The following is a 17,357-nucleotide window of genomic DNA, read 5'->3' as shown; positions in this document are numbered from 1 at the left end:
GAAGCAGATGTAAACTCACTGGGAGTCAGTTATGCCATAAGAGAGAAGCCTGGGAAGGAGGAAGGGGTGAGCTCCCTGTGCCCAAGGATGTACTAACAAGGATGGGGGCCATGGGGAAAGGGCTTGGTGAGCTTGGTCGGTCTCCAGCTCTGGGTTCCTTGGCCCTAGATGTCTTCAAACCCTCCTCAGCCTCACCTCTCACACAGTCTTCTTGATGGGTTGGGAGCTGGACAAAGAAAATCCAGGAGCCTCTGAAAGGCAGACACAGTGTCTAGAGCAGAAGAGGAGGATGGAGAGGAGTGACCCACTGGGCCAGTGTCAGAGAAGTTTCTGTCTCTGAGGAAATAATGACCAAAGGATCAACTGGGTACATGAATGGATGGACAAATGAATAAATGAACAAATGAATGAATGAGTGACCCACATCCCTACTCTGGGCCTCTGTCCAGGAACTTTTCATTGTTGCTGCCTTTCTCAGGCAAATCTGACCCTCCCACCGGCCCTCGTGCAGTCCTGCGCTCTCCCCATCCGGGCATGGCATGTGCTGATGCATTGCCACTATTTCCCATCTGGCTCCCCCAGCAGACTGGGAGCTTTTAGAGGCCAGAGGTTGTGTCCTGTTCCTCCCCAAGTCCCCAGTTTCATCCAGCTCATCACAGGTGTCAGGAGATATTTGCTGAGCTACAAAATGATCAGTTGGACTCCGGAGTGCCCAGACCTGTTGGGCTGTGAGGGGGTACATGCCATCACTGAGTAGATGGTGGACCCCATGCCCTCTGAACGCTCCCAGGCCCGGAAGATAGCTGAGAGCTCTCAAAGTTTCCCAAGTCTGGCACGGTAACTGTCTTAGAGAAGGAGCCTGAGGAATGAGAGTACCTTGTGTTGACAGCTTTTAGAAACTTTTCTAAGGCAACTCCATGGACCAGAAGGTCCTCTATGCTTCAGGATCATCTCCCAGTGCAGATGAGGCTGGGGACAGCATGTCAGGATGGAGGAGCTCTTCCCCCCAAAGGAGCACTATCACTGTCCCCTTCTTTCATGACTGGGTCACTTCCTCCAGGCAGCCTTCCTGGGTGGGTCACTTGTCCTCCTCCCAGGCCTCCAGAGAATTCTTGCAGGACCAGTGCCTAGAGGGCCCTAGGCCTCAAGGAGCCTAATCCCCAGCTTGATGGGGGTAGCCTAGGGCCAGGGGAAGAAAGAAAGCACCTGCCAGGGCCTCACAAGGAGTCAGGAGGTCCATGGCCAAGCTCAGGGCACTTCAAGATACACTAGGCTCCCTCCCCTCTGGCACTGTTTGCCTTTGGGGCCCCTCCAATTCCTGGCTTTGGCCAGGGGATGGGCTGAGCCCCTCTCAGATGTGGGGTGCGGCTGGGTGTCTTTATCTAGGCCAGAGGCAGGGTTTCTCGTCTCCCCTTCTGTGGCAGACAGAGTGCCCGGAGTGGGAGGTAAATCCCGGGCGGCACTAGCCTGGCATATAGGGTTAGTGTGGGCCTGCAGAAGGCAGGGTGCTGGTGGGAGGTAGAGGGAGGGTGAGCCTGGCAGAGCGTCTCCTCTGGGACAAGTCAGAGAGCAGGACACAGAGCCCCTGCCACCACCATCACCATTGAGGCCTGCCTTGGGGCTTTCCCTGACTGTGTCCAAAGCTCCTTCCCTGCCTCTCGGCCTCCCCAGGCTCTCTGTGTCTGTCCCTCATACTTTCTGTCTATTCTCTGGTATGCACTTCTCCCACAGCCTTACTGCTGGTCCCATGACTGTATTTGGCTCAATCTTCGGGGCCTGGCCCATCCCAGCTGTTCCCCAGATCCCAAGGGGGTGGGGCGCGGGGGGCTGTGGTATGAGAAAGACACTGGGACAGAGACAAGTTCAGAGGCAGAGGGACAGACACAAGAGCGAAGAGGGGACCCTGGGGACAGGGCTGGAGGGCAGGGCTAACAGGGTTATAAAGCCTCCCCAGCCACTGACGGGGAGACCCTGAAGACAAAGTCAGAATTGGAGGGAAGACTGGTGTCAGCCCTTTCCCTCTGCACAGGCTCCTGCCCACCCCCTTCCTTCTGCCCCTGCAGGAATGTGTGAGCACTTTCATTGTTCCTAAAAATAGCTCTTCTTTATTGGGGGTTGGAGTGAGGAATCTTCTGGGCTGGGTTCATCTCAGGCATGCCCCTGCCTCTGGGCTCCCATCTACTGTGTGGGGCCTCTCTGAGTTGCCCTGGCCCTTACCCATGGTGCTTCATTAAAAGGGAAACCTGACTGTATCCTTCCCTTGCATTAAGACTGCCATGGCTTCTGGGCCCAGGATAGGCTCTGAGCTCCCAGGCCTGTTGGGAGCTATTTGTCGAGTGCTCAGTATCTCATAGTGGGGCCACTGCCTGCTCCTACTGGTTCCCAGGCTCTAACTTCTACCCAACTCTCCAACCTCACTCCCCCCACCCCTAAGTCCCTCCACCTCCAGGCCTCTCTTCCCCCTCCTGTCCTTTGAGGCCTCACTCAGGTCTGCTGTGCTCACAACTCATCCCCACCGCCAACCCTGCCCCCCTCAGCAGCTCAACAAGGGCTGGGCCGCAGGGGCCCCCAGCGGATGCAGGCTCTGAGGTGCAGCCCTTCTCCAGGGAAGGGGAGACTGGTGGGGAGACAGTGCAAGCTCTGACACCCCTGAGCCCTCCCTGAACCCTGGGCCCTACTGGCCCTTCCTTCTCCTGTCCCTGGCTTTAGTTTTCTCTTCTGCACCCTAGGCCTGGAATGTCTCTCTCAATATCAGTCTCCAAGGGGAAGCCCATCCAGTCTCACCTCCTCCCTGCCTCCATTTCTCAGATGGGGAAATTGAGCCTCCGACAGGGGAGATGATGGGCCTGCAAGCTCATGGAAAGCTGGCCACAGGCCACGGGCCTCAGTCACTCTGCCTCGTCTCCCAAGGCCCCAGTCAGTGGGGCTCTCGAGGCAGAAGCAGGCACTTCACACAACCCACCCACCCCGCCCCCGCCCAGGGAAGGCAGGCAGGCTGGCATCCAAAGCTATTTGCCTTTGGAGGGCCCAGGAAGCTAGAAAACAAACATCCGGAGTCTCTGGAACTTCGACTCTCTCTCCTCACATCCCAAGGATCCGGGAGCCACCAAGAGGGTATGCCAGTACGTGCGCAAACACACGCACGCACACTCACACACAGCCCCGGACTGGGTAAACACGTGAGCCCAGAAGATCTCTTGGGATTGTGTGCTTGTGAGTCTGTGCAGGTCCTTTAGCGACCCAAAACCCTGAAAAGATGATGAGTCCCTACCCCTGACCTTATATTAATTTTATCTTGGGAAAAAAAAGATTAAAATCGCTTTTGTGTGACTTTTCTGATGGCAAATTCTGTATACGCTCATCAAAACTAATCTTTTTTTGTGGTGCCTGGGTGGCTCAGTCAGGTGGCACCTGACTCTTGGTTTCCGCTCAGGTCATGATCTCATGGTTGGGAGTTCGAGCCCCACATTGGGCTCTGCGCTCAGAGCTGAGCCTGCTTGGGATTCTCTCCCTCTCTCTGCCCCTCCCCACCCCCCAAAATAAATAAATAAACTTAAAAAAAACCTATTTTTTTTCTTTCACTTTGTGGGCAGTTTCCACTTTGCCAGTGACCTAAGCAGGTGTGTGGCCTGCCTCTTAGTCGTCCGTCACGCACGTCCCTGTGGCCCAGTAGGTGACCACAGCAGACTATGCCCCGTGGGTCACTAGGAGAATGTCTGTGTGACAGCACATGGATCTGTGATTCTGTGAGGGAGTGTGTGTGAACATGACAGTGTGAGCACCCCTGTGTCCACGTCTGTGCCTGAGCCATCTGCGTGCGCAGGTGACCGTTGCGGGCTGTGTCCATGCGTGTGTGATGTGAGCCTGCGTGTGCCCAGGGAGTGTGTGGCTGCTTTTGTCTCTGAATGAGTGTATGACTGAGAGGGTTGGTGGCTGCACAAGTGGGGGCTCTGATTCTCTGCTTCCGTGCACCCCCATCACTGCTTCCGCCACTCATGCCAGGCCAGGGCTCACATCCCTACCCTGACGCATGTCACCTGTGTGGCACTGGACAAGTCTTTTCCCCTTCCTGGGCTCAGTTTCCCCATTTATAGGATGGTACCTTCTCCCAGAGCTGCTGAGAGGACGGAAATGATACCATAAAAGCCTGCTTCTGCTGGCTCCCAGCATAGGCCACTTCTGTGCAAGTCAGACAGGGGTGACCCCAACTCTCTAGGCAGTTGCAGCCCTGAGGGGCGTGGAATGGTGGAGGAGGGCGGGCTGGGTTTCAGCATCACCCCACCTCTGTGCAAGGTACAAGGCATGAGGTGAGAGGCAGTGGCCCTTCAGGTGACTGAAAAATAGCGGCTCCCTTTCCTCAGCCCCTGCTCCAGGTGTGCAGCCTGGGACTAAAGGGTCTCTGACTCTGCGTGAGTGGGGTGGCCATGTTCCAGATGAGGCTCTGAGGACACCCACCCCCCCCTTCCCCTGGGGCTCTGTCCCCTTGACCAGCCCTCCAGCTCTGCCTCTCCAAAGCCCCAAAGGGAAGCCATGAGGGGACTGACTGGACCCGACCTGCAGAGGCCAGCTAGGCTGGCCGGATGCTCAGAGACACCCCCACCCTCAGCCCATCTCCCATTATTGGAGAGGGTGACTGAGACACGGAGACGGTCAGGGACCCTCCCAGGGACACAAGTGAACCCAGTCAGGCCAAGCTCCTGTCTCAAGATCTCTGTAGAACAGACGCAGTTAGGGAGACCCAAGCTTTGGACTCTGTTGGCTACTGAATGGGGTCCAAGGGAGCAGGTGGGGGTGCTGAGAGACAGGCACAACTACACCTGGGCCCTTAGCTGCTGGCGTGGACCTCCTGCCCATCCCCACCCGGGTCCAGATCCCCTACTGGTGTGATTAAGCAAATTATAGGGTTTTTTCTTGAGAAAATTGCATCGGCCTAATTGAATGAGGCTGCAGGAGCCTGGGCTGGAGGCTGACAGTGGGTGAGGGTGGGGGGGGGGGCAAGATGCAGGGGCAAGCTGGCAACGTTAAGCAGGGGACAGAAGGAGCAAGGAAGGTGGGGGGGAAGGAGGGCCGTGGGCACAGGAGGACAGGATACCACTCATTCAGCACACCCACAAGTGTGGGTGCCTGGGCACAGGACATGAGGAGTGGTGCTCCCCTAGAGACCACCGAGCGACTGCTTAGTGCCAGGTACTGCATTCATTTAAAAGTGCTGTTTCAATTTTTTAAATGTTTTTATTTATTTTTGAGACAGAGAGAGACAGAGCATGAGCAGGGGAGGGGCAGAAAGAGAGGGAGACACAGAATCTGAAACAGGCTCCAGGCTCCAGGCTCCGAGCTGTCAGCACAGAGCTCCACACGGGGCTCGAACTCACAGACTGTGAGATCATGACCTGAGCTGAAGTCGGACGCTCAACCGACTGAGCCACCCAGGCGCCCCCCCCCCTCCACAGCTGTATTTTATATGTGAGGGGATTGAGGCTCAAGACATAAAATGACTTTTGCTAAAAGTCAGAGCCAGACAGGACTGTCTGACACCACAGCCCTTGCTCTTAACTGGTACCTGCTCTTCCTGCTGAACTGCTACCATCCTGCCTCTGGGAAGCCTTCCTAGGGAGTTCAGAGAACGGAAGGGGCCTCATACCAACTCACCCTTGGCCCAGACAGCATTTCGGTCCATACAGGGCATTTCTCCTCATCTACACTATGATGTCTGTCCTGTCTCCGATGGTCAGCAGCTGAGGCTGGGCTGATCCCACATGGATTCCACACACCCCCATTGCCCACAGCACACTCATGACCCCTTTCACTCCCATGCAGTGTCCTGTTCTGTGTCACACTCATCACCCTAGGATGACACACAGAGACAGGATCACTGTCACTTGCACATGGCGTGTCTCACATACTCAGTGATTCAGTCATCCCATGGTTTCTACATTGTCACACATCACTGAGGGTCACAGGGCCACTCACAGTGAAACTATCACTGTACCCTCACTCAGGGTAGCCCATCCTCAGTGTCAGATACCATGTTCCCAATGCTCCACAGTGTCACCCTCATATAGTGTCAAACACACACTTCCAAGCTGGCTCTATGTTGCACTGTCACATTTCAGCATCAACTAGGACCTTCTGACATTAAAAAAAAAAAAAATCCACCTTTGGTGAAATGACATCATGTCTGGGATTTGCTTTAAAATACTTCAGCAAAGCAACCTATTGGATGAGAGAAAATATTTGCAAATCGTGTATCTGATTAGGGGATAATATCCAGAATATATAAAGAAGTCCCACAACTCAACCACAAAATAAACAACCTGATTTAAAAATGGGCAAAGAACTTGAATAGACATTTTCTAAAGAAGACATACAAATGGTGAACAAGCACATGGAAAGATGTTTAACATCACGAATCATTAGGGAAATGCAAATCAAAACCACAGTAAGATGCGACCTTTCCCCAGTCTTCCACCTGTTAGGATGGGAAAGAGAAAAGGAAGGGAGGGAGGGAGGGAGGGAGGGAGGGAAAGGAGCACCTGGGTGGCTCAGTTGGTTAAGTGTCTGACTCTTGATTGGTTTCAGCTCAGGTCATGATCTTGTGGTTCTTGAGTTTGAGCCCCACACGATGGACTCTGCTCTGCACTGACAGTGCAGAACCTGCTTGGGATTCTCTATCTCCCTTCTCTTCCCCTCCACCACTCACACTCTATCTCTCTCTCAAAATAAATAAACATTTTTTAAAAAAGAAGAAAGAAAGAGGGGAAAGGAAAGGAAAGGAAAGGAAAGGAAAGGAAAGGAAAGGAAAGGAAAGGAAAGAAAGGAAAGAAGTGTTGGGGAGGATGTGGAGAAATTAGAATACTGGTGCACTGTTGATGGGAACATAAAATGGCATAGCTGTTGTGGAAAACAGTATGGTGGTTCCTCAAAAATTAAAAATAAAGATTTCCATATGATCCAACAATTCACTTCTGGGTATATATCTAAAAGAACTGAAAGCAGGATCTTGAAGAGATACTTGTACGCCCATGCTCACAGCAGAATTATTCACAATAGCCAAAAGTTGGAAGCAATGCAAGTGTCCATCAATAGATGAATGGATAAACAAAATGTGGCATATAAAAACGATAGAATATTATTTAGCCTCAAAAAGGAAGGAAATGTTCATACAGCATGGATGAATCTTGAGGATATTATGTTGAGTGAAATACACCAGCCACAAAAAGATAAACACTGTATGATTCCACATATCGGAGGTACCTAGAGTAGCCAAACTCACAGACAGAAAGCAGAAAGATGGATTTCAAGAGCTGGGGGGATAGGGAGTTGTTTAAAGGGTAAAGGTTTCAGTTTTTCAAAGTGCAAAAGATCTGGAGAATGGTTGCACATCAACGTGAACATACTTAACACTACTGAAGGATACACTTAAAAATGGTTAAGATGGTAAATTTTATGGGGCTCCTGCATGGCTCAGTTGGTTAAGTGGCCGACTTTGGTTCAGGTCATAATCTCACGGTTCATGCGTTCGAGCTCCGTGCTGGACTCTGTGCTGACCGCTCAGAACCTGGAGCCTGCTTTGGATTCTGTGTTTCCCTCTCTCTCTGCCCCTTCCCTGCTCATGCTGTCGCTCTCTCTCTCTCAAACAAAACAAAACAAAACAAAACTCCAAAAACTTTATTAAAAATATAGTAAACTTTGTTATGTATATTTCAGAATAATTAAAAGCAAAAAAAAAAATACTTCAGGAAAAAAAAAAAGAAAAAAAAAAGGGGGGGTGGGGTGGGGAGGGATAGATGTATTAAATGTGCCCAAATCTTGGTAACTGTTAGATTTGGGTGATGGGTATATGGCAAGTTTATTGTATTATTCTCCCCACTATTGTGTGTATTTCAAATATTCCATAATTTAAAAAGTTTACTTTCCCTTGACCTCACACCTTTGTCAGTGGCCACGCCCCTTCATATTCCTTAGAGCCAAAGGTCTCCAAAGTGTTGACTATGCTCTGTCTTCACCCCAGACTCAGCACCCACCCAGGCCTGCTGGCTTCGGGCCCCGCCCGGTCACTGACTTGGTTCCTGTCAGGCTGACTAATGCCTGGACCCAGTCCTGCACTGTCTCCCCTGGCTACCTCACTCCACACTCTCAGTATCCTCCACCTCCCTGGCCACTCCTCCTCTGTCTCCTTGGTGCTCCTCCTCACCTCCCAGGCCTCTAGCTGATGGAGTCTGCAGGTCTGGGGACAGGGCCCAGTCCTCACCTCACTCTCCTTGAGCTCTCTCCCTAGGTCATCCTAGCCACACCTACTGCCCCCCAAATATATATCCCCAGCCTGGCCTCTGCTGCCCACTGGACACATTCATCTGGATGTTTGACTTCCGTCCAAAACAGATCTCTTAATTTCTTCCTCCTTGTCCTCTCTCATGCCCCTAACCTTGACCTCCCACTATTCTTCACTCATCTCAGTAGCGACTCTACTATCTATTACTTGGTTCCTCAAACCAGAAACCGGAAGCCACCGTCCACTTCTCCCTCCAGCTCATCCTCTTATTCATCAGCAAGTTCTGTCATCGCAACCTCCCATGTACCTCCAAAGTTCATCCGTTTCTCTGCAATTCATCCGCATCCCCATAGCCCGGGCACCACTATCTCCTGCCTGGGTGGCTGCTGCAGCCTCCAGTTTGTCTGCTCACCTCCTCTCTGCCCCTCCAACTCACACTCCAACTGCCCCTCCTGCCAAACACTACAGCTAGAGCAATCTCAAAATCATGCGTTAGACTGTGTCACTTCCCTGTCTGAACCCACCGGAGTCCTCCTGGGACTGTGTCATACACAGTGTCTTGTGGTCACGTTTCACATTATCACACATTCAGCCAACAGTGGACTTAGAGTCACTTAGTAACACTTGATGTCACTCCATGTCACACCCTTGGTTACACACTCAGCCTCACTATAGCATACGCTTGGGGGACACACTTGGTTTCACAATTCAATGTCAGACACTTGAGCCACAAGGACCACACCTGTTATTGCACAATGTCATTCATCTGTGTTTACATATTTGACCCTTATGGTGTCAGAGCCTCAGCGTCACAGACCTAGTATCACTTAGCATCGTACAATCAATATTACACAGTATCAAAGTGTGCTCGGTGCCACATCCATGGTCTCACAGTCTTTGATCAGTGGTGTCACACATTTGGTATCCTTTGGTGTCACACACTCAGTATCACACTCAGTGACTCACTCACTGTCCACACGGTATCCCAAGATTCAGGTCACATGCTCGATAACATAACATCACAAGATCAGTGTCACATATTCAGTAGAATACCCACTGCCCCACGATCAGCATCTCAGTGTCACCCTGGGTCCCATAAGCTTCCGCCCACCCCACCCCACTGGGCACAGTCGCCTGAGCTGCTGCCCCATGTCAAGGCTGTTTCCTGTTGTTGTGTTCAGAGTCCTTAGCCACTGCTTGTTCCTTCAAGGATTTCCTGTTGTCAGGGCCCCAGTCAGGCCTGGCCCAGCCTGGGACACACAGCCCAAAGCCCAAGGGCCATCCAGTGGGAACCCTGCACCTCCTGCCCCCCATCATTCTGGTTGGGCCCCGTGGGATATTCCCCCCATTCAATCAACCTGGATTCCCCAAGTGCCTGGGCTCATGCCCTGTCCACTGAAAGGAGGCGGCCTCTGGGCCCTGCCCCACCCACTCCCAGGATGACCAGGAAGGGGACTCGAGGGCTGTCTGGAAGAGGCTGTCTACACTGGTCTATGAGGCTCAGTCTGAAGCTGCTGGGAGCTGGGAGAGAAGGACAGAAGGTGGAAGAGGAGGACAAAAGCTTAGGGGGTTAGCGAATCAGGGAAGCCTTCCCAGAGGAAGCCAGCTGAGAGCTGGCAAATATGAAGACAAGGAAGAAAATGCATCTGAGGTGGGGGCACCAGACAGGAGCAAACGCTTGGAGGTAGGAACCAGGAAGAGACAGGGCTGCCAGAGATGAAGACAAGAACATGGGAGACAGGCAAATTATGCTGTGGGATTTGGAGAAAAACAGACTTCTCTGCTATCCTTCCCCCCCTCCCCCATTCCAGCATTTAGATTCTGGCTCCAAGAGGAGCCTCCGGGCACTCCCTTCCTGGCCCTGCCTTTGGCCCCGGCCCGCAGACTGCCCCCCATGGCTGCCAGGCCCCCTCACCTCCCTCCCGCCCCAGGCCAGCCTGCAGGAAGGACACAGGGAGGCCAGCACACGCTCCCCACACGGCCTGAGATAAATATTTCCCAGGAAACGGAACTTGTTCTCTCAGCGTTTACAGCCAAGGACCAGGCAGGGTGGTGGGGGAGGGGCCCGCCTGAGGAACCTTGTTCTGGGGCTCACAGCATCTACCCCCAACACCACCTCAGACCTGCTGCGTGCCTCTGAGCCAGTCTCTGCCTCTCTCTGAGCCTCCATTCCAAGCCCTCAAGGGGGCTGACCTCCCTGGGCCTTGGCCTGCCTAATGCCCAGCACAGTCTGAGCTTATGTCTTTTCTGGGTGCAAATCCCTGGTACTTGATGCCTCCCCCTTCAGACTAGGCTTCTCGGATTGCAGGACCCATGCCTGCCCATCTCCACCTGGTCCTTGTTTGGGCGGGGGTGTGGACAAATGGATGGACAGACAGACAGACGGACTGGGTGGCAGCTGAGACCACCTCCCTGGCCCCAAGTCCCTACACAGCCCGAGCCTGTTCGGTCCAACAGGTGGGCACAGGCAGATGGCAGGGCCTCGGGGCCCCTATAGAGGCCGGATGCTATGGCCAACTAGCTGCAAGCAGCTCCCTTGGGGCCATGGGGCATCACTGAGGCTACTTAATCCTGACGTGGAGAACCCAGGAGGAGGCTGGCACACCTGCCAGTTAGGAGCACTCACTCAAGAATTTTAAACAGGCCAGAAAGTGTTGCCTCCTGGAAAGCAGCCCTTCCAGCCGCATCCAGGTGCTCGCTGCCCATTGCCTGGGCTCCACTGACGTGCTGGGCCTTCTCTCACGGAGACCCAGGGCATCCTGCCCACACGGCCTGGCCCCAGCGGCTCCTTCCATGTGTGAAGACTTTCTCAGCCCCCACAGCAATCTTACCTTACAGGATCACCCCAGCTCCTGCCTAGCCCTATGCCTAGTCCTGCCTATCACGAGCCTGCCACACTGGGCCCATTTACTCACCATTGGTGGCCTCAGCCTCACCCCAGACTCTGGGACCAAGCATTCCTCAGTCCAGGACCCAGGGGCAGAGGGGTTTTGGGATCTGGCTTCTCAGCACCAAGCCAGCCTCCTACAGTCCCCTCTGGGGCTGAGTCTTTGTTTCAGGCTCTCTATCTGCTTGTTCCCAGTCCTGGGCTGGACCTTGTTGTCCTCATGTAGTTTTCTCAAAAGCTGGCCACATGGACCTCTCGGACTATCTAGCTGATCTTTGGCTTCATCAGTCCATGGCCTTAACCCTCCCCATCCTTCAAAGTTCCAAGGCCACCTCCTCCAGGAAGTCTCCAAGACTCTCCCCAATCCAGCAATTGCCCTTTCTTGGAACTCCTCCAACACTTCACACAGCCATTCTCCTTGAATCAAGAAACATTAATTGGGCACCTACTATGTACGAGGCCTTGCCAGGTCCCATGCGGGCTCAGGAGAGACAAAGGAGACTCAGCCTTGGTTCCTATCCCCCATGTGTTTACAACTATGTGGGAAAGGATATGCAACCACATGGGCTAACAAGTTACCCAACTAGAGCTCAGGGAAGCTTGGGAGCTGTGAGTGCCCAGGAAAGGGGGGAGACTGACTCGATCTGAGTGGAGGGAGCAATCTGGGAGGACTCTACAGAAGAGGTGACCTCTAACCTGAGGCTTAAAAAGGGAGTAGGCAGAGAAAAAAGGGAAAAGCATTCCAGAGAAAGGGGTCGGTGCAAACAAAGGCAGGGAGGCCAGGAAGAGCTGGTGTCCTGGGGAGTAACAAGGACTGCCAAGTCCAGGAGCAAGGGGTAGCCCTGAGGGGGCCCAGCAGGCAGGGCCGACAATGCCAAGGGGTGTGGCCTCTATTTATCCCATGAGCAGCGACAGAGGAGCCAGTGCTGGGCAGAGCATTAGCGTGCTTAGTGGGGATACCTGTGCCATTGTCTACGTCTGCCTCTCCCCCAGCCTCTGCCCTAGCTACTGCTCCCAAGATCCTTCTGGGCCCCGAGAACCAGCACAGAGAGGGCATGGAACCAACGCGCTCAGTTCACTACTTGAACTGCCTCCACCCCAACATCCAGAGAGCAATGGCCCTGGCCCTGAAGGAGGATTCCAGGCTGAGTGTGAAGAGCCCTCCCCCAAGCTGGCGGGTTGGCACAGGAGCCAGGGAGCCATCCCAAGAGGGTGTGCTGAACAGATGCCCGCCATAGGGATGGGTGCTGGCAGCCCTGCTCCCCTGGCTGTCAAGCTGCCAGTGCCAGGAGAACGTGCCGTGCCCACAGAACCTCCATTAACCCTGGCCCAGCCCCAAGGTGCACCCTGTCAGCCTAGGCCTGGCTCCAAGGATCTCACCCTTGTGGGAAGCAGGGAGGGAGCCAGCTCCCTCTAAGGACCTGCTGTGGGCCAGGCCCGGGCCAGGCAGCTCACACATACTTTGTAACATGCCCCAGCAGCTCTGCTGTGATTACGTCCAATAATGATGGATCTTCTTATCCCCTTTGACAGGTGAAGAAACTGATGCTCAGGCTGGTTAAGGGACTGGCCCAAGCTCACACTCTTAGAAAGCAGTGAAACTGGGACTTGGACACATGCCCATCTGACCCACAGTCAGTCTGCTAGATGAGGCCTTGTCTCTAGCAACCACCCTGGCAGGGGGAGGGGGGGTCCTTCTCAGTCACCCCATCCCTCTTCCCTCTTTCCTCCCCGCTGTCCCTGTAGTATGACCATATCCTAGGGTCCCCGCTCTCTCCGGTCCTGTCCTTTTTATGTTGGGGAGTGCCTGGCACTCTCTCCCAGCAGAGCTGAGCATGGGCCTAGGCACTTGGGATGGGGTGCTAACTGAGCCCAGAGATAGAGTAGGCTCTGCCCAGAGGCCAGGCAGACAGCTGCCATCTTCAGGGTGGATGTGAGGCTGGGGGACAGGCCAGAGCTGACAGCTGAGGGGCTCACAGCCTAAGACCCTCCCTCTGAGGGAGGAGGCAGCAGGACCCAGACAAAGGAAACGGGGAGACAGAACAGAAGCAAAGGGATCCAATGGGTATGATCGGGAGAGGCCTCCTGCTGGGGCTCGGTGGAGCTAGACAGGAGGGGCAGGACTTGCACTTGTAGGGAACTGGGCCCAGGCCTAGGCAAAGAGGGTGGTACACAGAGGTATAAATGAGGAGCCTGGGACTGGCTCCTTCCCCTGGGGCCTAGCTCCCAGCACCAAGGCGGGTCTCAGCTTCTCCAAAGCCGTGTCCCCCCATGGCTTCCTGGGAGGATGACAAATCCAGGCTTTCCTGGCAGGTGGCAGTGGCTGCCGAGACACTGCTGGCTCCCAGGAACACCATCTGTCCCAGCTCTGGGGGGGGGAGCCCCTGCCCCATGGGGAATGCCATGATCATAAATAAATTAATGACTTTCTGGGTGCCCCCTCCTCTCTCCCTTTCCCAACTCCCGGCTGTAGGGACATTCTCAGGGCTTGGCCCCCACGTCCCGGCAGTGAGTCCATGCTGAGCCCTGCTGTGCGCCAGGCCATGTGTGGGCGTCTTCTTTCCCATATTACCGGAGGGCAGGGAGAGAGCAAGTGGCGGGCATGAGACGCATCTGGGATCCACACTCAGATCTGCCCCATTTGCTCACTGTGTGACCTCACTGGGCCTCAGCTTCCTCAAAGGAGAATAATAACAGCTGCTGTTTCACTGGGGGGTCATGAGGATTGAACAAGGAAGTGTGTCTAATGCTTCTGACACAGAGGAGGCTCCCCTTTCTCTTAGCCGGGCCTGGGTACAAGAGAAGGCTCATGCTGGTCTTGCTGCTCGGTCTGACGTTACACACAACCTTCCTCTGTGCCATTCCACCCAGTCTGCAGCCCACCCCATTTCTGCTGCTCAAGGCCCCTCTGAGCGGTGAATACTGCGAGGCACCCCAAAGGCATGGCCGGGGTGTGGATGGCATCCCTCACATCAAAGGAAATGCACTCACCGGGCCCTCACCAGGCACCCTTTGGAATGAGGTGGGAGACTCAGGAATGAAAAAGGCACAGTCCCCAGGCTAAGGAGCTCACAGTTCAAGGGGGGAAGACCTACAGAGTCACATAATGGAGAAAATAGAGTGCTAATGGCACAGACACCAGAATGCCCCCGTCTGACTAGGCAGGAGAGCTCAGAGGAGGGAGCATGAGGGGCAGGGAGGGCTTCCTGGAGGAGGGGAGGCTAGAGCTGAGCCCAGAAAGATTTGGGAAGCTGAGGGAGAAGAGAGTGGCAGGAGTGGTCCTGGGGAGGCAGGGACTGCAGAGGGAGCAGGAGGATGGGAAGCATCGATTTTTGAGCAGAAAAGTGACAAATTCAGGTATGCGTGTTAGAAAGAGCCTCCTGGCAGCCACATGGAGAGTGGGGCAACTGAAAGCAGTGAGCCAGTGAGCCGTGCAGGGGAAAGATGACCAGTCCCGGACTGGGGCAGGCAGCAGGAGTGGAGAGGACGAGGGGAATTCAGAAAACACTTAGGGCAGAAAATCAACAGGGAATCATTGGGTGAGGGTGGGGAGGCCTAGGGAGGAGTCTGAAATGATTCCCCGGTGACTTGGGAGGAGGATGAATCCTCAATGGGAGAGGACCCCAGGCAGGAATAGGGCAAGGAAGGTGATCTTGGTGTGGGGTGACCCTAGGCTGGTGGGGGCAGGGGTGGGATTCGGCTCCAGCCTCCCAGTCCTCCCAGGGGTGGGGACAATGCTCAGACTGACCCCCAGTCTGTGCCCCCACCCCTCCAAGCCCACCCACGCCTCCCTCCACTGAGCTCTCACCTCCAGTCCGGCATCTCTACTCTCTGGGGGGACTGGCTTCTGTGCAAGTAGGTCCCAGTCAGCTGCAGAGACAAGAAGGCCAGGGGCTGAGGCTTGCCAGGCCTTCTCCCCTTCTTCCCAGCCTACCCCCGCCCACCCAGTCCCCAGCAGGCCCAGGGCTTCCTCTTCCCCACAAGTGGCCTCCTCCAGGAAGCCTCGCCTGATTTCACCCTGCTCTCCCCTCACCCTCCCTTCTTACTCCCTACTTCAGGAGGACACCTCTTCTCTGGGAACAGAGTTGAGCTCTTTCGTTCAACCAGGACCTCCTCAGGAGGGGAACAACCACATTTTCACCCTTTCTGATGCCTTCTCCACTTCCGCTTCTCTCCAGGAAACTTCACTACCCTTCTCTAATCCTCAGTTTCCCCATCTGCAAAATGGGGTTTGTCCTATCTAGCTCACACAGCCACGGGGTCGGGCTCCCAGCTGGTGCCCCAACCCTGGCCTGGTGCTCAGTCATCTGAGCTCTAGTCGGACCCCACAGCGCCTCATAATGCTGGCAGACACCAGGGAGTTGCCCAGCTCACTCATTCTCCAGGAGCCTACCACCCAGGTGGCCTCCAGAAACCCCAGCCTCTCGAAGGCACTGCCCAGGGGCTGGCTGCCCCTCCCCACCCCCACCCGACAAGCACACCCAAGCATCGGACAGGCACAGGCGGCGGGATATTCTGAGCCTGGCTTCCTTCCAGTCAGCTGCTGGCCGCCATGCCAGCCTGGCGCGGGCGCAGGGGCTGATTTGATTTGGCAGCTTTGGAAGCGTGTGGTGGGGACGGGAGGGGGAGAGGGATGAGACACCCATCTCTGCTAGGAAATAAACAGCCTTGGGCGCTCAGCGAGCTGGGGGGAGGGCACAGTCTGGCATTGGTGGGGGGGGTTCTGCATCTCCTGCCTGGTGGTCCCCTCTTCTCATCCAGGTTCTGGATGCCTGCCCATGACTGTTGGAATTTATGGCTTTCCTTGGGTCACCATAGGGGTGACAGGAGCTGCACCTGGTATGTGGATACTTGTGGTGTGGCTGTGGCAGGGCGTCTGTTTGTCCCACATGTCCCCGTGTCCTATGGGATCTCCCGACTCAGCCATGCTGACAGCCATGCCTGAGTGTCGCCTAGGAAGACTGGGTCTGCGTGTGGAGCGGTGGTCTAGATGTGGCCATCTCCACGGGTGACTGTGGTCCGCACGGACTGACTGCAGCCCAGGGTGTGACGAGGTCACCCATGTGTGCGAGTCTACTGTAGGGCATTGGTCCCGGCCTGTTCCTTCCCTCTGTGCGATGACCCTGCTAACCCGGCCATGTCCGGCAGAGGAAATGACAAGGGCTGAGCTAAATACCTAACCCCAAGCCCATCCCTTTTGTCCAGAGGCCTCAGCCTTCTTTTCCACCCAGGCCTCCGATGGTCCACCCGCTGTATTACCCTGGGCCAACTCTCTCTCCCTCCCGTGACAGGAGGCAGTGCTAGTTATGATTCTCCAAATACTCTCCCGCCTCTCTACCCCTCCCAGGAGAGGCCCCTGCTCTCTGGCTCCCCAGCACCAGCTGCCAGCATGGGGAAGGTAGCCTGGAAAAGGGGAGTCTCAGCAAGGCATTCACAGCTCCTCCATAATCCCACCCAGCCTCAGTGTTTACCACACCCCTGCCTACTCCCCGGTCAGGGAGGTCCAGCTCACCCCTCCTGGGAGTCTGCAGCACCCATTATTATGCTGCCGACACCCTGGGGACCTGGGCTTCACAACCTCCAGTTAGAGAACTGCTGAGTGGGATCGTGGTTATGATTCTCTGACCTCTACGCTGACAGGTCAAGGCTGTGGGGTCAGACGAGGACCCTAGTCCTAAGAGTTGTGCCCCAGACACCAGCCAGGAGGTTAGGGTAGGGTGGAGCCTGCTTTGGGGAAGACACAATGTCTCATCTGTCACGGCCTCCTCATTGTCCCACTGTCCTCTGGGGACCACAAGGCTCTCCCCACCCAGCCACAGGAAGCTGAGCCCCTCTTGGAGACAGAAGGAAGGGACACTGAAGGAGGGGCTTTAGGACTAGGAGGAGACTCACCCATGACCTTGGGATCACAGTGAAGGAACCTAAGATCGTAGAACCCAGCTGTCATAAAGAGGCTAGTGAGATGGAGACAATATGCAGAGAGGTCCTGGAGGGCTTCCTAGAGGAGGTGTGTGGTGCCTCACAAGAAGAGAACACCAGGTTCCAGAACAGCCTCCTAACTATGAGATATAGGTTTTCACCTGGGACTTATATGTTCTCATGTATGCACTTTCACGTGTCTGTGTGTCCGTGTGGGCATGGGTGTCATCCCAGTCACGGAGTCCTGAGCTCCAGTCTATGTCCCGAGGGCAGGTTCTG

The 17,357-nt window shown here is 54.9% G+C and overlaps 1 protein-coding gene across 2 annotated transcripts in view; it reads right to left on the bottom strand.

Annotated features, from left to right (window-relative positions):
- Positions 1 to 17,357, bottom strand: part of PDE2A (phosphodiesterase 2A) — a 107,605-nt gene that overhangs the window by 41,746 nt on the left and 48,502 nt on the right. Inside the window, exon 3 of one of the 2 annotated variants that reach the window (XM_030331954.1) lies at positions 14,968 to 15,029. The exons of the other annotated variant lie outside the window; for it this stretch is intronic. Coding sequence (XP_030187814.1) covers positions 14,968 to 15,029 — 62 coding nt within the window. The remainder of the gene's footprint in view (positions 1 to 14,967; positions 15,030 to 17,357) is intronic. 2 annotated transcript variants of the gene reach the window in all.

The sequence above is a fragment of the Lynx canadensis genome, chromosome D1, assembly GCF_007474595.2.
Source record: "Lynx canadensis isolate LIC74 chromosome D1, mLynCan4.pri.v2, whole genome shotgun sequence".
Lineage (NCBI taxonomy): Eukaryota > Metazoa > Chordata > Mammalia > Carnivora > Felidae > Lynx > Lynx canadensis.
Note: the sequence above shows the minus strand (reverse complement) of the source record. Positions and strands in the feature narration are given on the sequence as shown.